Source organism: Anguilla anguilla, chromosome 15 (assembly GCF_013347855.1).
Source record: "Anguilla anguilla isolate fAngAng1 chromosome 15, fAngAng1.pri, whole genome shotgun sequence".
In the NCBI taxonomy this organism is placed as follows: domain Eukaryota; kingdom Metazoa; phylum Chordata; class Actinopteri; order Anguilliformes; family Anguillidae; genus Anguilla; species Anguilla anguilla.
This window is the reverse complement of record NC_049215.1, coordinates 7,571,367-7,596,214: the sequence shown is the minus strand read 5'-3', so window position 1 is coordinate 7,596,214 and position 24,848 is coordinate 7,571,367. Positions and strand designations below refer to the sequence as shown.

Genomic DNA, 24,848 nt, shown 5'->3' with positions numbered 1-24,848 from the left:
GCACTGAGCCAAACCTTTCTAGCGAAGCGTCTCCCCTCTAATCTTAATAAGAGACTGTTAATCAGATGATAGTATTGTGTGGAAACATGCTGGGTTCTTGCACAGCGCGCAGAGACACAGTCCATACGCACCGCTGACAGTGCGTGCTCGTTGCTCATCCCATTAAATAAATACATACTTTCCTCATCCACCCCCCCCCCCCCAGTTCTTCAACAAGTTCACTTTCAAGCTGATTCTGTGGAAAAATAACCTTACGTCATAAGGAAATATTAGCTATGGTGACATTTACAAATGATAGATTTCTCCATAACATATTTATGCAGTTTGTTTCCTTCTGAAATCAGTGAGGTTAGGCATACCACAGCCATTGCCCTTGTTCAGGAAACATGTTAAATCCTGTTTCAAAATTGTTATTAAGATTAAATGGATAAATCATTAAATTGACTTTAATTACAAATTCCAGCTGATGAGAACTGTCAGATTCTGCCTCGTTAGCCACCTGTTATGTCACGAATGTCACTGATGAACAGTCTCCCATTGAAGTAAAACCTAATTCCAAAATAATGAAGCTCGATTCCACTGAAAATGGATAAATAATCACAGGGATTCCCCAAAGCAACAGTTCTAAGAATGCATTTTATCACCTGTGAATTTCTGTCGAAATATTTATAATCTTGGGAAAGCGCGTGCCAATAAAAGTTATGACTCCACGCTCCACCTCTACATAGTGAGGCTGTTTATCCTGCTCTACTCACAGGGCAGGAACATGGTGGTACGAGGGTGGTGGTAGCCTCAATGCAGCCAAAGAAGCTGCTTTATTATTGGTCAAGCGGCGCGATAAGGAAAATGGCACATCGCTACCGTCCGTGTAACCCCTGACCTCTGAATGAAAACAGAGAACTGAGACGGACACCAAAAAAAGAGAGAAAAAAGCAAAGAGATTGGACCTGGAATGGGAAGACTGCGGGTTCAAATCCATGCCTAACCTCCGTACCCGTCCGAAAGTTTCACAACTCAAATTCTAAAAAAATGCGAATTACATATCCAGCTGAAGAAATGAACAGGGTGTTTAAAGATGCTGACAGGGTAAGCAACACTACATGGGGGGGAGAATGAAAAGAACAGGAATAAAGCACTGACTCCAGGACTGTTCCCTCCCATCCAGTCACAGCAGGACCCAGATGCTTCTCCTCTGGGACGTCTCCATCTTCTGCTCTACTCAGCTCCACCCCCAAAACTCATCTGCTTCCATGAACTTAGCTATGGTGACCAGGACTGTCTCCTAGTACATTCTCACATTACCAGAGCCACATGGCTGGAGTATCTTCACAGCCGGGTCTTGGGCTGGGTCCATGAGTACTGCATGAATTCCTACCCTGAACGTGACGTGATAGAAATTCAACCAAGATGGGCGACCAGACGGCAGGGAAAAATTACCACGGCGATAGCGAGGCAAACGGGCACAAAGAAACTTTTGAGAAATAACAAATAAAAACAGTTAGAGGCTATGTTAAAGGCAGTTTTTGGTGTCGAAGCCATGTTAGGACACGGGTGTGGGAAAACGATGGTATTTCACATTTTGCCCCAGTGAAAATGACCCCTGCCACGAAAACCTCAGCCAAAAAAAAAAAAAAAAAAAGAGGATGTTTCCTTTAATAATACCCTGAGACATCTGCTCAGCCTTAAAATAACACTGCAAACGTAAGTATTCGCTTATCACACGGAAGTCATAAGTCGGCTCAGAAAAGACGTTTCTGTTGAGTCTTTAAAGAAAACATAAGCATGTTTAACATTATTTGTGTCAAGCACACCCTCAATATGACCGCAGGGGTCATGGGCAGGGCCATTAGGATGTTTTAAAGGAAGCTATAAATCAGTCATTATGCTGGCACCTATTACTAGAGTTACTGTAAATCTAATTCATTCTGGTATGATTCTCAGAGAACGCGGTAGCATTCATTGGGCAGTGTTGCATAGCGACAAGTCTTATCCCATTGGCAAATCTTGAAACGAGTCACACGGTCTCACCTCATTGTCTCAATTGGCCAAAAAGTAACAGAAATTAGATTTTAAGTCTGAACAAAAGACGAAAATGCTTGTGAAGATGACTTGTGTTTCGGTTTTTTTGCGGCGTGAGTCCCGGCGGCTCACCTTTAATGCTCACGCGGGCCGTGCACGCCGCCCTGCCGAGGCCGTTCTGAGCCACGCACGTGTACGAGCCGTCGTCCTCCGGCAGCGCGTCCAGAACCGTCAGCTTCGCCACGCCCCCCTCGAACGAGGCGTGCGTGTACGGGACGGGTTTGTCTGAAGCAGGGGATGACATGTCACACAAGGAAAGGCACCGTTAAAAAAACATCACAAAACGACTTGATTCCCTTATCACCTGTAGCATGTTAGACTCCTATGTACTTAAATGTACTGTAACACACATTACTGCAGGTGTAAATGCAGGCAAGTTTCTTCTATGAAATACATGCATCGTCTGAAAAGCCAAATTAGACGCATCAGCTAGTGAACGCACGCAGAATATTTTGCCTAATCATTTGTAAGCATAATCGCAATGTCCCTGTAGCACAGTATTCAGAATTCTGCACAAACTCTGCACAAAACTCAAACTTTTAGAAACATTTACAGGTGAATGAAAGATTGACTGTTTGTGTCCTGCTGCATGGAAAGAAGGAGCATTACTTGAATAACACCTTCAAAAAGCAGTCTGTGAGTGCATGAATGATGTTTTAAACATTTATGAGATGTATACGCCAGAGGTGGATTTGCACTAATTAGAAAATCCAGGTGACTGGAACAAAATACTGCTGAGGAATTTTCACCTGGATTTTCCACCTCAGGTGTAAGCATAAACAGCGTTAAACAGCTCAGTACAAGTTAAAGCACGGGAGAGAGCAGCACAGCTCAAGCATTTAAAGCTGCACAGCATTAGGGCTGGGTCTGCACAAAATCCTGCAGCATTTTTTTTCCCCCCACAGAAGACTCATCCAGGTGCCCCGGGAAGGTGCAGCGGGTAAATACCAGCACTTCAGGCTAAACGAAACCTTGTACGGTAAGACATGTCACGAGGGACAGGTCGCAGCCGACTGATGCTTCGGCACGAAGGCCCTTCGGAAGACCTCGTTTTTCAGACGGCGGTTTACGTGCGAGACGGACTGAACCGGCTAGCAGGTTCAAACCGCCTGCGCTGCCAGCCTGGCCCGAGAAAGGCTCTGGCTGCGTTATCCAGCGTTAGCCTTCACCTCCCCCCCCCCCCCCCGCCCCCTTCTCACAATCAGGCAGAGGGATTTGACGGGAAGCTCGGATGTCTCCTCGTAGAGTACAAACACTCGCCAAGTCTGGCCGGGTGTAACGTTTCAGGAGACGGCAATGCATGTTTTTCCTTTATATGGGCTTTCGGGTCTCATATTTGTTTAATCGCTCCGACCGTGCAAAGGGACCATGAATCTGAGCCGCGTTCCCTAGGAGATGCCAGGCCGTTCTTCTTCCTTTTGTTTCTTTCCGCTATCATCCGGAATCGACTACCCTGTCCTCGCAAAGAAAGCCAACAGACCACGCACCGCCCAGACTGAAGAGACCGAAAATAACTTTGAACCGAACTGAAATGAATCCTTAAAACTCCGATGCGCAAATGCCATTTCTTGCGTTATTAGTTTGGTACTTTTCCAAAATATGTTCACAGAGGGTTTTAGTGGACTCAACTTAATATATCAGGCTTGCGGTTATTTTCTCTGCAAGGGGTTTTCCACTTTATGGTTACTTTGTTCATTCCAGTGCATTTGCAGAGCCTCCAGCCTGGTTGGTCTCAACCCTCCCTGATGAGACGTACTCCGTCAGGATAAACAGTAATTATGTAACCCCAATTTCGCCCAGCTGTTCAAGTACACAAGAAACATTGTGAAACATGCAAACTTTTTGCCGAGGAAAATATATGCACATATTGCTCTCTTTAAGGGTCGTTTCCTGTGTTCTTAGGGGATGCTGAAAACATGACAGGCATCTCAGATTAAAACTTTCTAGCATGGATCTGACTGGAAGAAGACTACCACCACGGACAAACTAGCAAGACCCTACTTCATTATTCCATTAAACAGATATAAGAGATCATATAAACCAGGCGTTTTCAACATTTCCTGATCCAGAGACCGCCACCCAGGCTCAAAGACATCCAGGGGACCCCATTCATAAGTAAAACAATGTTATATATAAACGATATATTGAAATATTTTCCCAAGTCTATATGGAGTCATAGCATATTAATTCTGGTATAGGACTCCCTGCAGTACCACCAAGGACCTCCAGGGGCCCAAGGACCCCCTGTTAGAAACCCAGGATATAAACAACAGTCTTGGGAAGGAACCTCTCTTGGGTTAACTATTTAAATTTCAGTTTATTTAAGCCAAAAATGTTGCCTTCAAACCAGTTTGTATAATTTAGCCTCCCTGACATTTTCAGTCACCCTGGCTACTTGGAAAAACAAACAGCACAGAATGCAAGAAATGCTGCCTCACAGTTTGACTGTTTCAGCAGAGTATTCATACATCTCCGCTTTTTCACACCATCCGGTACCCTGGGTGCACCTAAAGGGGGTTCCCACAGACCCCACTGATGAGGAGCAGTCATAATGTAAAAATATCCACTGTTTTCAGTGGACTTACTACAGAGACATTCAGCCTTTCCTCCTGGGCCAGGCTTGCACACTGATAGCTCTCTGGTGGGTCTCCAACTGGGTGAAGAAGCCGCAGAAGCGACTCAATAAATTTGGTTTTTCTGGCAGCCGTTGCCGCTGCCAAAAAACCGAAACCGTACCCTTTCGACCAACAGAGATCACTGTAATGCTCTGAATGAAACAAAGAACGTTTTTTTAAACTGCTATTAATTGAAACTCCTTCTCCATTAGTACCACAAAATGGCATGCTTTTGTACTTTACTCACAGCAGTGCAGCTGAGGGAGTCCAAGACTTAAATTACAAAATCAAAGGAGGCAAAACATAAATCAGGATTGTTGTCGCCATCTGCTGGTTAGATTAAAAAGTACATAATAGCCAGAGGGAGAGTGGCGCTGTAATGGAGTATATGAGGTCACAGGGACATGTGATCACTCACCATTTAAGAGCCAGTCGATCTGCGGCAGGGGCTCCCCCTCCACTGAGCACTGCAGAATGAAGTCCTGGCCTTCGCTCACTGAGCAGTCCTTCAGCACGCTGCTGAACACCGGGGCCTGGCCCTCCTGCTTTGGGCCTGCAATGATAAACACACTATCAGACCCTGAAAACAGAGTATACGCTGGAACACACTGCTGTTCTACACCATTAACTCATACTGCTCTTCTATACCATTATCTCATACTGCTCTTCCACACCTTTATTCTACCTGGCTGTTTTACACCAATATATTTGATAATCCTCTACTATACCATTATGCTACACTGCTGTTCTACACCAATATTAAATACTGTGCTACTACACCATTATACTACTACTGTTGTTCTACTCTACTCCATTATCTCTGCTGTTCTACACCAATATTTCATATTGCTCTACTACACCTTTATACTATGCCGCTATTCTATACCATTACCCCAGACTTCTTTTCTACCACATTATCCCACACTGCTGCCCTCAGTACCATTCCACACAACTCTAACTCTCCTGGAACTCGCACCACAGCAACCCATATCAGTCTTGCAAAACTGCCTGAACCCACATCCTTAATCCTTAAGTGTGACTGCTAGGCAAAACTCTCTAATTGGGGGAAGACTGTTTTTTGAGATCTCTAAGATGCACTTACAGTAAGAGATTCTAATCAATGGGGGAGGGGAGGGGAGGGGGGGGCTTGAGTTGACTGTGACCGAGCTGGCAAGCATGCACAGATGATTCACTCAGCACTCTGCCGCAGGGGTGCCCATACAAAATGAAATAAATAGCGCCAGTGAGAAAATGGAGGTGCTCCGATCGTCAGATAGAGAGGCATAAACAATCCCAAACAAAATCCGCTATCTGAAAGCATCACCGCATTTGTTGTGGCGCTGTGGCGGTTCCCCCCAAAACATTTAACTGGCAGCCTGCTATCTCCCATCTTCGCCTCAGGTTAAATCCAAAATCTGTCCTGGCACCAGAGCATGCTGCCTGGCCTTCAAAATCATACAAAATTTTGTTCCAACTCCTCTGTCCTCCATCCATTTCCTTGAAAACACACTCAACAACAAAAGTCAGCATTATTATGGAGGGCATCTATGAATATAAAATGCACTTACCCCTACCAGCTATGAAATATAAGATGTCAAATGAAACAATGATGAAATATAAGTTATTCATCTCATGTATGCATTGTCTTATTTACTCCTTACTGTAGCCTATGAAAATTTTATATTGTATTTATAATTCCTCAATTAATACTTATGTTACACTGAAAAACACTGAAATTGAAAATCTCATTTTTTTAAGTTTCACAAATGACAAGGTAAGTGCCACTGGCTACATTTGAGATTTCCCAGAATCACGTGTGAATCTAAAGGATCTAGAGCAGTGGTTCTCAAACTCGGTCCTGGGGGACCCCTGTGTACGCTGGTTTTCATTCCAACCTCAACTACCCATAGTTTTAACAAGCTGTTAATTTTCCTTAATTAGGTGCTTTTCATGTTTCAGAGCTGGGATACCCAGTCTTATCCAGAAAGGGCCAGTGTGGGTGCACACACCTGTTTCTAATAATCAACTACTAGAGTCGTTGCTAAGCACCTTGATTAGTAGAATCAGGTGTGTGCACCCACACTGGCCCTTTCTTTATAACACTTCTGCATAAGGTTAAAACGTTCCAGCATTTTCTTCTATTTTGTCCATACATATGCACTTGATAAAAGTACTTTTAGCCCGTTGCCTTGAAATCTTGTGTGATGTAGTAATAATAACAACAGTCAAAGTTCTTGGAAAAACGGCATCCCATAACAGCATAATTTATTGATGACTGCATATATGGTTGTCACCAGTAGGTGGCAGCAGTGGGCATGAATCACATTGTGGCCTTGAACAGTCTTCATTATTTCAGTATGCATGAGCCACGCTCGAGTCGACACAACCTTCGGTACGCCACAGAACACACAATAAGAAAATAGCTGGAATTCATCGCTAGTATTTATCATTTTTAAATTACATGTTTGATAGGAAAGCAGTCTGTCGTTTTTCAGCGAAAGCAGCGATTGATGAGATATCAAACTGGTGCGTTGAGATGCACATAAATCATTAGTCTTATTCAGCACCCCTAAAATATTCAGCGCTCCCTTCAATCACGACATTTAAATGATAAAATAACCAATCAGCTCCCTTTGTCACAGCTGTTGTTAAAACATGATAGCATATCAAGGCATTTCCCAATGACGATATCGCTTCAACATGCTTAAGCACACAGCAAGCCAGCGCGGTTCACAGCAGTCTCGGAAAATAGCATACTTCTCCCATGTGTTCAGCTAACGTTCAGCGCCATTGTGAATTTAATCGCAGGAACCATAAGAAACGCATTAATCCTGAGGTGCAACAGGACAGCACACTCTGACCTGTAGCTTACTGACCTGAAAATGAGTCATTATTATTAATCACAGAACTGAGCAGCCTTTACACTACCCAAGCCAAACTAGTGGAGTTCAGATGCTGAGATACTGCATACAGCTATCTGCTCCAACTCAAAGGCAATTACTTTGGACTGGATTCAACATTTCATGTCTAGACCCTTCCCAGTGACCTACACATGTGATAATATGTCATATTAACAATGAATGAATCAGCTCTCCTAAACTTCATGGCTGTCTGTTCTTGCAGAAGATTTGTTCACATCAAAGAACAGTACCCCTACGCCACAAGCAAAATACCACAGAGGTCAGATGAAGAAACAGACGATTCGATGCAGTTTGTGCCAACATGAAGGTCTGGATAATGGCTAAACACTAAGTGTATCTGCTGTTAAATGAAATCTAGCTTCAAGAAGCCCCAAATTCCACTCTGCTCATACATGTAACACAATAATCTCAATCCCATTAGTCACATAAAGCTCTACAGCTTCAATCTCCCTCATGCACTATGGAACTTGTAGTTTTATATAAGGACTACTATTATTGGTTCCAATACTGATGACCAGGTATCGTCTCTCTCTGGATAAGACTTAACATGCCCAAGGCATTACCACAGTGAAAGTGTGATGTATCCATAGGGAAGGCCACAGTGTAGATGAAAGATTGTTCATGGACTGGCCCCATTTGGATAAATGGAATAACCCAGGTATTGATCAGACACTCGGGTGTTTAAAATGGCTGCTGGACTCACTCCTGACGGTGAGGGACCAGGTGGCGCACGCCGTCCCCCTGCTGTTGGCGGCCGTGCATCCATAAACCCCGCCCTGCTCCTTCCGCACTCTCTCCAGGCACAGGAGGTGGGCGTTCCCCCGCTGCTGCACCTGAAGCCCCGCCCCTGCTCTCAGGCTCCGCCCATCTTTAGTCCAGCTGACCGTAGGGGCCGGGGAGCCTGAAACTGGGGAGGGCGGGGCGGTGAGGGGGTGAGGGAAAGGGCAGAGTTATGGGCTAGCGGATATAAGGCAAGGGCTGGGTACAGCTGCCCTGGGTCATTTCATGAAGTTGAAAGAATACGACTTGGCCCTTTTCAAAAGGGAATCTCACCTTTATACTCATATTCACCTGACTCTTTATACACAGCCAGCATCCATGTATTAATGCGTTTACTATTGTCAGTAGCCTCACATAATGAAAAGAACAGGATACCACATCTGCCAGTTTTTTAGAGCCATAAAATATCAACGAGTGTGTATTAGTTACCTTGGCATTCAAACACAATGTCTTCCCCCTCCTCAACATCCCGGCTCTTTGGCTGGACGTCTAACTTTGGGGCGGACCCCGTCGACTCTAACCGGCTCTCTCTCCCGAACCGCTTGACCGCCCCGGCGGGCAGGGTCGACGCCACGGGCGTTTGGGCGGCCCTGTCGGCGGGCGTGTCCTCCGCGGCCCCCACCCCAGTCCTCGTCCCCGTCCCCCTCCCCCTGGCCCAGCTGGGGGGCGGTACCCTGGGGGCCTGCAGGGTGATGGAGCTGGTGGCCCGCAGTTTGGGCGCGGCCCCCCGGTGCTCCTCCGCTGCGGGGGAGGGGGCCGGCGGCGGCGGCGGCGCCGATGTCCTCGCCGGCTCCGCGTCGCGCGCCCCCGTCTCATTGGCCACCTTCCCGGCCGCGGCGTCCGGCCTCTCCCTCGTCGCGGCGGGGTTCTTCTCAGTTAGCAGGCCGTTGCTCACGCTCGCGACGGTAAGAGGCTCCCGCGTCTCCGGGAGAGGGGCGACTGCAACTGGCAGATTTACGCCGCGTTGGCTGGGGAGAAAAAATACAACCGATGACATTTTCTCGGCAGAATATTCCACAGCTGCGCGAGACTGCCAGGAAGCACTGAGATAAAGCGGTCAAATTTATGGGACATCAGTTTTACTTAAGCATAGCTGCGGTAATTCCGTAGAGGGAAATATTCGCAGATCTACTTACATGCTTGATTCAGAAGCTGGACCTAAAAGAAACAGAAAACATTAAATGACTAATAGGCAAAGCAATAATCTGAGCAACGGAGTGGCCACCAATAGATGAGATTAATGAGATCTCAGTGTACTTGTGGAGAAAGTGCTTTGTGGTTAAGAACGGTGAGAGACTGAGATGATCTGTGATTGGTGGATTGGTATGCATACCCTGAATGATGTGATCTGTGATTGGTGGATTGGTATGCATACCCTGAATGATGAGCTCTGCTGTTGCCGTGGCCTTTCCGGCGCTGTTGACCACGGAGCAGGTGTACATTCCGGCGTCTTCCGTTTGAGCGTCGCGGATCTCCAGGAAGTGAATCCCCGATTTTTCGAACATGCTGAGGCGAGCCCCGGACTGTAGCTCCGCCTCCCCCTGGAAGAAGCAGCACACACACACACACACACACACACACAGGTGTGTGAGCAGGACACTGTTCCAGCACTAGGTCCACTCACTTTGTCTCCAGTGAGGAAACTCCCATGCACCCAGGTAGCAGTCATACCACCCTGCACCCTTCTCAGTCTGCTGAAGCTAAGCAGGTATGAGATAGGGGTAGTACACAGACAGTAAACCCTCTAGAGAAAACGGTTTTGTCGTTGGAAGAGGCATTGCTGAGCCTGCTGGGGGGCACTCTTCTCTCTGGAGTAAATAAAACCCAGTGCCTCAGTGGTGTGAAAGGGACACTGTACTATAGGAGGTGCGGTTCTGTAATATGGCGTTAAACTGAGGTCCTGATGCACTTTACTTGCTTCCTTACCCATTGTGATTCCTCCAGGTTATTACTGCAGATGAGAATTAAGTTCTCAGTTAACTTACCTGATAATTAAATGAACATAAAATAATAATTACAAAATGGCTTCCCTTGTTTCCATGACGACTCACCCTGAGCCACAAGACTTGGGGCTGTGGGCGCCCTGTGATCTTGGCTGAGAATTTGCCGGTCTGTCCCGGCCTCAGGAAAAGCCGCGAGGGTTTGGTCACAAACTTCGGGGGGCTCTCCCCCCAGATACTGGGCCTGTTCTCCACCGAAGGCACTCCCAGCCGCCCCCTGGAATTGTGGGAAGGAGCGGCCATAAATTACATCGAGATCACAGAACAGAGTCTGTTCAACATAGCTCGAAACGATCCCTTGGATAAACAAATTCAGCCTGAGCGACGACCTCATGATAAGATTCTCCAGGGTGGCTCTGAGGACAGAGATAGGAGCCCTGCTCCCTTCCGCGGCCAGCTCGGAGAAAAACACGGGCTAGAGTAACCCAGAGATAAACTTTATAACCACGATAAGGTGACAACTGCCGCAAGACTAAACGTAATTAGCTTTAATCGATATGCAGGAATCAGGACAGAAACAAAGGCTGAGGAGCGTGGCTGCTCGAACTGTGACTGTGACCAATATTTCATGACACACTTTGTGCGTCTTTAAAACATTAATGCATAAGAGATGTGATACAACACTGCGGCTACTCAGACTGTGACCAATATTTCATATTAAAAATTGTGTGTTTATGACACCCTTCGTGAATCTTTCAAACATTAATGCATAAGAGATGTGATACAACTTTAACAGAAGCTTGCCATTCAAATTAGAGTCATTGGCCAATAGGGGAAAGGCAGTCTTACCCGGATGTTCTAACGGATGATGGAAGGTCGTATTTCTTCCCAGGCCTCCCTGTTTGTGGCAGAAAATATGTATATTTTTATAAAAAGTAAAATGCGTAACAGAAATGAATAAAACGGTACAGAGCAAAAATGTATTAACAAACAGACCTTAAGATCGTCGCTAACACAAACACTGTAAAAAGTTAATGTGCCACGTGGGCCTAAACTACAGTCAGAGAATTCTCCATCTGTGTTTTGGTTTCTCTCTTAGTGAGGCTGAAGCACTTAGTACGCTTATTGGTCCAGTAAATCCATACAGTTGTGAACTACATCAAAGATCATCCCCGCTGCCCTTCTGGCCTCGCTGTGTACCAGGCACACGCAATCCCTCTTTGATGTGTGACTACGCAATGTTAAAGCAGACACCACAAACAGCAGATTAGGTCAGGCACTATTGACAGCGCATTGGCCAAGGTATGTTCAAAGTCTCCTCCAATACATCTTATCTTTTCAGGATGAGGAGACTCCTCAAGGCTTCCATCTAAACAGCGAGACTGTCGACACTGCTAAACACATCAGCTAGATCATTACCAGGGAATTTAAAGGATTTGTGGGAGCGATTTGGAGAATCTTCCATCAAAAGAAGATGTAATTATGGAAATTAATCAAGTTGGCTGGCAGCACAGAACACGAGCAAGGGAGCGTGACTCCTAACCAGAAGGTTATGGGGTCAAATCTGGCACTAATGCTGCAGTCTTGAACAAGCCTATTAACCTAAATTGCACCAGTAAATATCTGGCGGTATAAGGGCGCCTACAAATATAACAACAGAAAGGTGCACTTTTTTTTTAAAGAGCACAACAACCGGTCCAGCCCAGGGCTGAATTGGATATAGAGAGATGTGAAGCCAGCTGGATGTTGAGTGTCCAGGAGGGGAATTGAAATGACTGCAACCGCCCACTGTTTTTAGAACTTCAGATGCTTCCTTCCTTCGGGGAAAAGGAACAAAGTCCTGAAATTTAAATGCTTCAGTGCTCTGATATTTAAATTCATGACCATATCTGTACTCAGTTTACAGATTAACTATATGCCATCCTCAACCATGCTGTTTATCCATATTTAGCATACATGATTCACTCATGTATGCTAACTATGTTAACACTAACATTTTCATTATTAGTATTAGATTTATTTTGTTTTGATTGGTTTATTTATTGATTATTATTCATGTAAATTGTGTGAAGACTGTGCATGTGTGTCTATGCTTCTGTAAAATCAACTGCCTGTGGGCATTTGTTTAAAGAATATCGATTGTTTTCTCAATAAGAGTTGGAAAGTTGCTGATGCGGGAGGCGGTACCTTCGACAGTGATCTCCACGGTAACCTGGCGGCTCCCCGCATCATTGGTGGCCTCGCAGGTGTAGCGGCCTCCGTCCTCCTCCTGCACACCCCGCACCACCAGGCAGAAGGCCCCTCGAGCGCTCTGCTCCATGGAGTAGCGGTCCCCACAAACCACCAGCTTCCCATTCCGGTACCAGCTCACCTGGGGCTCAGGGTACCCTCTTACCTGTACACACAGACACAGAGACATACACACACAGGCATAAACACACATATACACACACTCATATATATTCTTTATTTAACCAGGTAAAAGTCTCATTGAGGTTAAAATCTCTTTTTCAAGAGTGACCTGGCCAAGAAAGCAGCATAAACATTGTTACAACAATAAACACAAACAATACAAACAAACAAATACAACTGCCACACACTACAAATGAGTGAAACACAATATCCAGTTATACACACACACAGAGAGAGACATACACACACACACACACGCACAGGCATACACACATAAACCTAGACACACACACACACACAAGCACGCACACACACACACACACAGACATACACACATACACACACAGAGACATACATACAGACACACAAACATCCACATACACACAGGCACATATACATGCACATATGCACGTGCACACACAAACACAAAGATGTGCACAGGTAAGTCTCTCAAAAATAAATTAGTCATATCATTGCACAGACAGCCTTGTCACATTGAGCCAGGTGTTTTGATTAGTGTTGAAATGATGGTGCTTATCTTGTACCTGGATAAAAATACAGTAAGATGGACACAACACGGAAACAAAAAAGGCCTATTACCCACAAATTGCAGAACAGTTCATTCGAAGGGGACTTCCCATTTCATTTGGAACAAAGACAAGAGGAAATACCCGATAATGCATACCAGTGAGTCTAAATTCCAATGACACAATTAGAAATAAATGTTGAGAAAAAAAAAGAAATTAAACAAACAACTGGGTTCAAAGTGAAGTAGATATCTTTAAAAACCGCATGAGACACAGACTGTGTTGTCAGCGTGTTGTTCAGTCTTCTCAATCATGGACAAAAATATCCAAACGACTATCTTGGCAGACCGATGGCCAGCATCAGTGGCTCACTGAAGCAGCCAACTCTCATAGGCCATAATGAAGCTTTCCTTCTCTGCAGTAATGCTCACGTTCAGACTCCATTTGGGAAAAAAGCAAAACAAAAAAACAAAACAAACAAAAAAAAAAAAAAAAACAGCCCAACCCTTTCCTGTTAACTTCAGTTCTAGATCACTTCCTCTCGCTACACTTGTTTTCTGTGAAGTCTTTGAAGCATCGCAAATCCGCAGGCAGAGGCCACAGCTAATAAGGACACCATATGGGCGATCTCTTTTTCTTCTTTTCCCCCCGCACCCCTTTCTTCTCTTTCACCGGTGTCATGCGAATGCTCCCTTCCCGAAAGCCCTCTAAGCATGTGCAACGTTGTTTTTCAGAGCAGAACCGCGGCAAACCCAAAACGAGTAGAAACATTACACCGAGGCAGACTCTTAAAACGGTACAATTCCTTCCCGTACGCCACTTGGTTTGAATTAGGAGGAAAATAAAGTAGAGGAAATTGTTAACCGTAGCAGCTGCTATGAATTTCAGATTGAATATACAAATTAATAAAGCTCGACAGCTTGTAGACAATAGATTGATACCATATGGAATGTGGATTCCAAAGCACGGAAAATAAATGCACACACGAACTAAAGCACCTCTTTCCAAGCTACCATTCCTGGCTGTCTTGTTTCCCCTCTTACTATTTCAATCCCACAGTTTGAGCTCCACCTCAGGAGCGACCAAAAAAAGCAATATCGGGGTGAAAGTGTTTATTAAAATCCGACAGGCGCTCAAACTTCCTTCAGAACCCGGCTTTGCTTGACAGACGTTTGCGCGGAGCTTTCAAACAGCCTTCTCACACATCAAAACTGCCAGGGTGGTGAAAACGTTCACCTCAAAATCCCTAGCGCAGATATCATACACTGACAAGAGGGGAAAAAAACAGCTGTTTACATGCAAAGGCATTTTTTTTCAAAACTAGAAAACAGACAACAGTCTTTGATTGGTTCTTGAAGAGAAAAATAGATTTGTAACACAGGGAATGACATGATGACAGATGCAAAAAGTCTCACAGTAGTTGAGGACTGTGACTTGTTAACCAACCAAGTCCTTGCTGTTTTTGGAATCGCATTAGCATAGCTCCACCATTAGCATAGCACCAAAGCATCCAGAAAAAACACAATGTAAAAGACTTTCAATTCAAAGTGTAATAACCAGTGAAGGTCAACGTTACATTTAACACATAGTTGAGGAGTAAAATATAATTATTGTAATCAATATTGTTTTGAGGGTTTCAGACATTTCTGCCACATAATATGTTAATAATAATAATAATAATAATAATAATAATAAAATAAAACTGCCTAACCCTAACCCTAACCTCATTATAAGCCGCAAGGCAGAGGTTCTTTAATATAGCTTTAATATAGCTGATATTTTAATGACATGCTCATAATTAGACAATTGTCTCAATCTCTTTCCAAATGACAATATTTAGATTGGGTAATTAACTCCTACCAGCCATTTCAGAAATTCTGAATGCTGTGCTTATGCATATGTATATGTGTATGCATTTGAAAGGACTTCACTGATGCAGCTCTTTAACATTCCTCTTTGATGTTCAAAGCATTGGGCAGCTTGCTCATTTCCTGTAGCCTCTCCCTTAGTGAATACAGTATGGCTGGATCCGAAGCATACATTACACATCATTCTCAATTAGCATTTTATTTATTTTTGATTGTTTTTGCAGAAAGAATGTAACTGGACAGAACTGATTGTTTCAGGAATTATATATATTTTTAAAAATCCTAAAACTGGGGAAAAAAATGTTCAGCAGTTCAACAGCTCATCAACTGAAATGGATCCATTCTGAATATGGAAGCTCTGTACAAGAGATAGCCGGAGCTGATGGCAATCCGTTCACTTGTGAGCCGATATTAAAGAGGCAATTATCCTTCCTCAACAGAACCCGACGTGTACTTGGGCTTTGAGCAGACTGGTGCCTTTGCCTTTGCAAACAAAAACTTCTGCAGGGCATATGGGGAAGATTAATCCTACACTTAGCCTCCGTCAGAGATTCTTTGAGAATTACCTGTTGAAAAATTGTAAGATTCAAAGCGCATTTTCCAGCCCTTTAGTAATAAAATATATCAGAACTGAACCACTGTTCATACCTGCTGGTCTACAATGCTGGAACCAATGTCAGCCATGCGCCAAATAGCCAGTGTCAGCTATAGGCCCACTCATGGCAACATATAATCACTTCTGTATTCAGTACTGTACGGACATCTGGTCTGCAAATTCCAGATAATAAACTGCTCCAAAAGCAGAAAATTGCAGTCATGATCAATTATGCGAGAAGAGCATTGCCCTTCTGATTCAGAATAACCTGCTTGTTAAGAGTTAACAGTTCTTATAGGCGCATTTCAGACAGAGCTCATTGTAAAAATTGTCAGACAATGAGAGATGAGAGCCAAAAGTAGCATTTTCATGAAGCAAAATGTAAAAAAAATGACCTTATCATGTACATGTTTGTCCAAATAACACTGTATCAACTTCATATTTCATCTTTGCCAACTGATAAATGTACCCAACCACCTTATCATTGCTTGTTGTCAAGGGAACGCTGGACACAAGAATCGCTGGTGTTTGTCATCCAGAATAGGAAGAGAAAAGCATATTTGAACAAAATGTGATGTGCATATGCAGTATGATTTCAACAACCATACAATTTTCCCTATGAAACTGATGTAGAGAATCACTGGGGGGGGGGGGGGGGGGGGGGGTACAGATTCTGTGTGTCGCACAACATTCATTACGAGCCAACTAACTGAACACTGCCTGAAAAAAAATTGCACTTTAGAAACTTTTTAAAAATCTGGAAGGAATTAGCTACCTGCAAGGTAACAATAATAATAGCCAGTGTCGGACTGTGGATCCATTGGATGGGCAGTGTCAGGGGCTGCTACTCCTGTTACACCACACCAGCAGTGCTGCAGGTACTGTATTATAGGATCTCCGATACGACTCGGTACCTAAAACAACACGTGGACATTTTGAATAATCTATCCCATTCAGAAACCGAAGGCTTGGATGAAACCAAAGCGTGCCTGTTTGGTGCCGGTCAGAGGGGTCCGGGTCGCTGCAGACGTGAAGCCTCGTAGAAGCAGCGCGATTCGACATCTGCTTCCAATAATCCCACAGCGAGGTCTCCGACAGCATACCTTTCGCAGAGCTCACAACAATCCCCGCATACTCCTCCCCGCGCACTTTCCGGGCCAGCGAACAATTATTCAACGCGGATTTTTTCGTACAACTTTCTCGGGTCAGTTTTCTGTCAGATTTCCGTTCTCAAACTTGTCCAAAAAAGGCAAAAACAAAAAAAAAAAAAAGGCTGAGGATCGGAACCCAGAAGAGGTTGGTGATGTCTCACGCCCAAATGCTCTGGGCATTCCAGACCTTCACAGGACCGTGCCCCCATCGCTGAGAAGTTGCCCCTCGTGCAGGGCGAGCACACAGCCGAGGAAGGTCCCTTACGGTCGGGAAGGGGAAATGGCTGCTGACAGAGGTCAGAGTCTCACCAGTGATACTGAATGCACCCTATTGCACTATTTTCAGTTTCTTTTTGCAATATAAAGTCAGAAGCAAGCTGCACTGTAAATCCTAGCCACCATCCTCACTAAATGGCAGACTACTCAAACAATTGAAATTGTCTGAACTGCTTAAAATTGCTTAAAAGTTTCATTTTCTGAAATATCATCCATTTGCTCAGTTTAAGTAATGACTCCCAAATTCATAAATTGAAATGAACAGTACTTGTGTGAGGCTGGCTTGAATCTTTTGAATCTTGACTTTTGAGTAAGTTCAACTCAGATCTTTTGAATAGTTAAACTAGGCAAATTTAACCCTCCTATTATGTTTGGGGTCAATTTGACCCCATTCAATGTTTACTGTCTCTAAAATTATGGTTACCATACTCTTTTTCAGCTAGATATTTCATGTCTTTTCCTAACTTTATGGGGAAAACATGGAAAACATGAAATTAACTGAAAAAATTATTTTCAATGTCCTGTACACGTGTTGTACGCATCGGTGTTGTTGGGTCATTTTGACCCCAAGCTCTATCGTTATATAAAACCATCATTTTGATCTTGTTTTTGTTGTGTTGGCTGAGGACACTTTCACATTCATTTGTGTGTGTGTGTGTGTGTGTGTGAGAGAGAGAGAGAGAGAGAGAGAGAATGCGTGTGTGTGTGTGTGTGTGTGTGTGTGTGTGTGTGAGGAGAAAACATAGTTCCCACAAGATTTCTGATCATTCTTGCAACATGGGGATGGGGGCAAACTTATAATAAGGGCCCTCTAAACCATTTCTCTTTGCATTTGTGCCTCAACTAAAGATTTTGAAAATGACCACCAGACAGAGGCGTATACTTTCTGCCACTGAGATTCTGTCACAGATCTTGGAGGGTGAAAGTGATTTAGATGAGGATATGTCTGAGACTGAGGATAATGTTGAGGAGGACCCTGACTATGTGGCATCCTCCTCTGATGATGAGAATGAAGCCTTTGAAATACCACATTCTGACCCTCCTGTTGTTGCTCAACCACCAATAAACCGTCCTGTCATCTCTCAACCACCAAAAGACCCTCCTGTCATCTCTCAACCACCAAGAAACCCTCCTGTCATCTCTCAACCCCCAAGAAACCCCCCTGTCATCTCTCAACCACCAAGAAACCTTCCTGTCGCCTCTCAACCACCAATAAACCCTCCTGTCATCTCTCAACCCCCAAGAAACCCCCCTGTCATCTCTCAACCACCAAGAACTGACAGGTTCACTTCCAAAAATTGAAACCTACTATGGTCCGGATCCCCGGTTGAAAGACACCATGATAAAATGACTGGCAACATGGCTGGAAACATTTTACGAAACAGGGGTTTGATTTTGACGACCGATTTTATGGCAACCAGCTGAAATCACTGAATCTGTGTAGGGACATTTAAAACAACATGCCCTTCACTTTCCCCTGCCTACAGCGCATGCAGCCAAAGAAACAGGGGTGAGGTGGAATCAGTCAATCGCATTTTAACATGAAAGAAACATCAGGCTGTATAACAGATATGGAAATATGTCTAAAACACTATTGAGGGCGGCAGAGGCTAAGACTGTGACCTCAGCTGACCAAAATAAGAGGTACAGTGAGTGCAGTACACTGTAACGGCCCTTCATCCAACTCTTCACTCTTTCAGATACCCGGAAGTGTTCAAGTACATGTGCCAAATGTTACTGCTGCAGCCGGTCAGCCTTAAATCCCGACCGGGCAGCTGAGGATCTTAATTCGGGGATAAAAGTTCGAGGAATCACCCAACCGAAAGCGGGACCATCTGAATTTTCGCTCCCAACTAAAAACCAAATGGAAGCTGAAAGTCACGAGGTATGCAAGTAGGTATGTCAAGCCCTGTAAAACGAGTGGGTTGTGCATCTCACTGCCTGCACATATCTCAGCTGGACCAGGCTGTATATTACCATACAGCCCTGAAAGGGGTAGGCTAAACTGGGTTGTAATGCTGCAACTGTGAGGACATCTACGGTTTTTTTTTTCCCTATTTGGCCGCAAATTAGCTTACGGTGAGTGGTGCAAACAGCTCAACACGACCGCTTTATCATAACCATAAACAGCAAGTAGGCCACACAAGCAAAAAAAAAAAAACTGGCCGTGTTACTCAGTGCCACTGCAGCTGCTGGGCACAGTTCTGATTTGAATTCGGCGCGGCGTAAACTCAAAAGGTCTCTCAGGTCAAGCTACAGCGGGAGGAACGACCCGCTGCTTACACGTCGACTGCAAACGTTAAAGCTCCAGACCCGAGCGCGTTACGATGACGGCGGGAGAAAGTAAAAACACGGCGCTGGCGGTGATGTTATTGTTGGGCCGACGCACAGTGCAAGAATGTCAGTAAGGAGGCACAGATGTCTGGGTACGAAACATAAATAGCACCGCATTTATGTATACTGTTAATCTGCCAAGGGAAGAAATAATATTAGGCCTATAGTCCATGAGTCTCAAACACCTCAGTTTCAAACAAGAGTTTCATGAATTAATTTACTTTAATATCAGTTCTTCTTCAGACAGTCTGCCAGTTCTCCTTGTTACTTTCATTAAACAATGAAGTCTAATAGTATTAAACAGCGGTTTGTCGTATACGTCAGGATTTCACTTTGTCTACATTGATAATCCCCGACTAGGACCAGTAATCAGATCAAAAATGGAAGACGATATTTATTTAATCGCAGCCGACAGTCATCAGCATTACAGAACAAATGAATACAGCAAAACTCCCATTTTCTTATAGCTAGCCCCATTAACACACGTGGACTGGTCTAGATTCCAGTCTAGATTTCTGTTTTGTCTACAATCCAGCACATTGGCATCTAGCAAAAACCAAAAAATGCAATAGGGTGCAGAACATTAGAGTATGTTCTCCAGGATTTGAAAAACCATGTCTGGTCATAAATCCAGCATCCCAAATTCCCAATCATTAGAAGAGAATCCCTCCCTATTCCAGGAAATTAAAGGTGTGTGAAACCCACAGCTTTCTATTAACATTGGTCCTGTAGGCGTCCACAGGAAATGTCCACGTTCAGACTTGAGCACGGATGTCACTGCTTTAGACAGGTAAAGTCAGCCATCATGGCACCATCTCGCTAGAGGGACGAGATGACATCACAATGGGCTCTGTTTGTTTGCACAATAGCCAGACTCCCAGTAACAACAGGGCAATGAGACCACGCGGACAGACCGCTATGCAAACTGGCACCCTCTCGTGAGGTCCCACACAAGTAAAAAGAAAGTATATTCTTTGGGAAGTAATTTCAAACAAATCGATATTCAAAAAACCCAATGGTTCTCAGGACTAAATGGTTGAAAAAATCTGACCTTCCCTAAACAAACTGACCTCGCTAACAGCAGTGCTGTACCTGTTATTTCATTCAGACCGGTCAGTATATATTAAAAACAATAAGCTAAATCATAATGCATAATTCAGTCATAACCTCATATTCAGTAGTCAAACGGTTGATCTGATCCCTATTGTGGAGAGCCATGCATATTCAATAACCACAACAGTAAAGCTCAACACAGAACTGAAAAGGCAACTAAGACCATGCACCGCAACAATCCTTCAAGTACTTTCATCAAACATCATATTTAGACTTCCATGTGAAACACATACTTTATCAACCCGCCCACCCCCTCTTTTCTGCTCCCAAAATTATTTTCCTGGGCATTTAAACTCTGCTAGCCGCATATGTCTGTGGACCGGTGGAGTTTAGAGTCTGGGGCCAGGCTTGAATGTGTTTCTGACAGGGCGTCTGTCTGAAGACAAAGCCAGCCCAGTTCTCTCCTCCGCCCCGGCGCTCTAAACACTCTCCCCCGGCAGCTCCCCAGGCCCCAGACAACCGCAGCAGGTTAGCTTCACCATTTATTATTTCAGTTTCCTCTGCGCTACGTAGCGCGCTGCGGTATGAGGCCACACCGGCTCGCGGGTAACCAGATTACCATGGCCCCTCAGAGCAGAAAAGCACCGGCCAACTGTGAAGTCCTCACGCCGCACGGACACAACCCTACATAAATAATTTTTTTCTGTTATACGTGGCTGCAGATGTCTTGGAACGCGTCTTTGAAAAAAAAAAAAAAAACGCAGTTGGGTTTGGTTTGAACTCAAATCATTTTGCACTTCAGAAAATTTAGAAACTGAAACTTCTGCTTCATAGCAATACCAGAGTAAGTGGTGTATAGACATGTTGGGGCACTGTTCTGGCATTTTGGAACTAGTCCAATTGAAAGAGCAGGGGAATGAGGGTCAGTCTCATATACTGGAAATGGCATGTGGTTTGACTTAAAGCACATAATTGCTATGTGTCAGGAGAGAAGCGGAACATGTTGGCAATTACAACATTCAGTGAATATTACCCAGAATAATTCTGTGGGCTATCGACCTCATTAGGCCCAAATAATAAAATTTGAAATATGAAACATGTTGCTGTCGGCCATCTTGGGCAGACTTTAAAGTTTCAGTTACAAAACAAGTGCTCTGGTTAGCACTTAACTTGTACAGTGCGCCCACAGTAAGGGGCAGCACAAAAGTTACCCAATTAACTGGTTCAGCGGCCTTGGCGCTTCGACCAACTGTCGGACAGAGAGGAAGGTGACTAACGCCCACCGACCCACGCACAGCTGTGAGAGTGACAGCACCTTTATGCTAAAAATGCACTGAAGGAAGGCACATTCACCCTCGGAGCGATGGGCGGAGCCTGCTGAGTGACGGACGATTGGGGGGGGGGGGGGGGGGGGGGGGGGGGCTCGTACCTTGCCATCCAGTCTGGCAACGCCCCCCGCGCTCACGCGCACATTGCGGGGGGGGAGGGTGAAGGCGGGGGGGTCGCTGGCGACGGGTCCCTGGGACAGGGTCAGGCTGGCCTTGGTAACGAGCTGCACATCACCCATGTCTCACTGTGCAAAGAGGAGAGAAACACACAGGCAGTTTGTCATTATTTTACCCCTTCATTGCAAAAACTTACACACAACTACTGCTGGCTAATTGCCCTGTTGAAAGGAAATAACCAACATTTGATTATAGTCTGTCAGAACATGTTCTCTTGATCTACTGTAGATAAAGGATATTTATAGGTACAATTGAATGTATCATACTATCATATGATAATAAGAACACCTACTGCTTGGAGCGGTTTACCAAAGAAATTAAGAATAACATAAAATGCCACTCCCTAGAATATGTCATTCAAAATTCTTCCAATATAAATGAATATTGAATTTCCCTACAAACCAGCCAGAGCTTCTTCTTTTTTTTTGGCCCAATACTGCAGGTGAAGCTTAAGCATGACATACTATGGAAGTAGCCAAAATAAAAGATACAGAGATACAGTGTGTGGGTGCATTTTTCTCATTATATTCAGCCATGTTTGTTACTACATGACTTGTAAAATCACTGTCTAGTTCAGTTATGACTGCTCCTTTGTCTGAAAAGACTTCCGGCTGCAAGGGGAAATACTTCATTTTTTTAAAAAAATCAATAGACCTTCTACTAAACTTTTTACACATTACTTGCAAATACAATCTTGCAAACTCTTATCTAACTTAGACTAAATATGGCTTGTTTTTACAAGATGTTTTTACAAGATGAGCTATGTTATAAATTGGATGTTTAAAATGTACAAAGAAAATTACAACCAAATGGGGTTTTCATTCGTAATATTATAAAGGAAACAGCCGAAAAGTTAGTTCAATAATTTATTTCAATATCAACTTTCACAGAACGAATACTAACAGCCAGCACATGACCAAGCAGAGAATATGGCCATGGAAGCACAAACAAACAAACAAAAAACAACCTAAAAAAAAATATAGTGTGTCCCCCACAATGTTCTACACACTATTGCTCAATGAAACTGTCCTGTTCAGACACAATTCCACAAAAGCTAAAAAAAAAATCTGCATCTGGCTTACTTACTTTCACAGTGAAGCGTTACAACAGTGGGGGGAAAAAATCAGCAGAGATAAAAGACAGAATGATGTGATGTTGTTGAGCAGATTATTATCCTATCTACTGCTCCTCAAACTGTTTCTTAAAAATCCTAGAGGACCTCAGGATGTGGGCTGGTACCGGACCAAGAACCACACCGGTGCGGTTTCACACCCGAGGTGCTCTGCTCCTTAATTTCCACACAGGCCATAAAGTTCACCAAAGTGTATAACACTGGTGCACGCTCGTGTGCAAGTGTGAAGGGCACTGTAAAATCGCCTATATACGTTCAAGCACAACTGTAACATTTTCATAACAAATACCGAGAAGATACACGACACCTGAAAATGATCTGGCATTCAGAGAATTCTCCCGAGTTATCTTCCATAGTGTTTCATAAGATTGGTGAACATACCTAAAAATCAACCAAGAAGTTTAACTGAATGCAAAATTGTTCTGCTATGGCCATATCAGTCTCCACACGCCAACAAACTTGCGGTGCGAAGCCTTAAAACCACTGTTGAATGAATATTTGATGAGTTCCTGAGAGTTTTATCTGCTCTAATACATGCTCAAATAAGAGAAAATGGTCACAGAAAACAGCTGCAATACAGTCTGTGCTCAACAAGTTTATTCAGGACCGGCCAACCATGACTGGTTGACAGAATTTCATTGTGTACGTGAACTTTCTCCAGCCCATAACAGGCACAATAATATGATGTACATGCTAGGGTTGCTGTACTTCAGATCAGAAGACCTAGGTTTCACAATGATATTGGATGAATTAGTGTGTTCCTGAATTTTTCACCTTAGGTGCATGGGCGCTCCTTGAAAACAAATGTCAGCGCGGAGCCCTGAATGGTCGATATGTACCGTGAGCTTCACGACTAGCCATGGACATGGGCTGCAGCAATTAAGTAAACTAATACTAAACTATTCAATAATCTGTTCCAATGAGAAAGGTATACTGATAATGCTTATGGTCACAGGCCACGCTATACCAATAATAAAAATAATACAAATTATTTCATACAATACTTGTAGCCCAAAGTGCTTTATAGTATACAAAGTATACTGTAAAAATAAAAATACATATTGGTAGAAAAATGATTGTGGATTAAGAACAATCAGAGGCATAAAAAGAAAATCCATAAAATTCTAAATCACAACAACGTAAGCGCACAAAAAATATTAATTCTATTCAATAATATATTTCATTTTCTTACAGAACACAAAGGCTATTGCCGCATGCCATTTGAGTCCACGCAGGTTCTTTTCTCCACCGAGCATGCGCGATTGTGCCCTGCTGGAAAAGTATTGTAAATTTACGGAAAACCTGCCTGGCACGCAGACACTCGTGACATTTCAGCTCTCCCTTTCTGGAGAGCCGGAGACGTGTCAGGACTCGACACGGATGCAGGGCGCTACCTTTCCCATCGTCGGGCACATGCCAAGCACCCCTGGCCCCCGGTGCTGACATGCCCGAAGCTGACAACAAAAATATCGTGCAGTCTCATATCATTAAAATGATTACGATATAATGGATTCTGTTTTCCAGCTGATTCTGTTGGGACTCACGACAGTGCCTTGGCCTGGTTTGTAGGTATTAAAAATGCAAGTCTAGACTGGCCTTGAATGCACCATATAATTATTTTGCATCTTTGTTTATTTTTACTCTGGGTGACTCCCTTATT

At 44.0% G+C, this 24,848-nt stretch overlaps 1 protein-coding gene across 1 annotated transcript in view; it reads right to left on the bottom strand.

Annotated features, from left to right (window-relative positions):
• The window catches only part of mylka (myosin, light chain kinase a), a 62,295-nt gene that overhangs the window by 28,445 nt on the left and 9,002 nt on the right, over positions 1-24,848 (bottom strand). The window contains exons 2-11 of the mRNA XM_035393827.1: positions 21,981-22,124; positions 12,523-12,730; positions 11,185-11,233; positions 10,447-10,612; positions 9,771-9,936; positions 9,532-9,553; positions 8,825-9,363; positions 8,319-8,522; positions 5,113-5,247; positions 2,152-2,304 (exon numbers count right to left, since the gene is read on the bottom strand). Of these exons, the coding sequence (XP_035249718.1) occupies positions 2,152-2,304; positions 5,113-5,247; positions 8,319-8,522; positions 8,825-9,363; positions 9,532-9,553; positions 9,771-9,936; positions 10,447-10,612; positions 11,185-11,233; positions 12,523-12,730; positions 21,981-22,118 (1,780 nt within the window). The 5' untranslated portion in view covers positions 22,119-22,124. The remainder of the gene's footprint in view (positions 1-2,151; positions 2,305-5,112; positions 5,248-8,318; positions 8,523-8,824; positions 9,364-9,531; positions 9,554-9,770; positions 9,937-10,446; positions 10,613-11,184; positions 11,234-12,522; positions 12,731-21,980; positions 22,125-24,848) is intronic.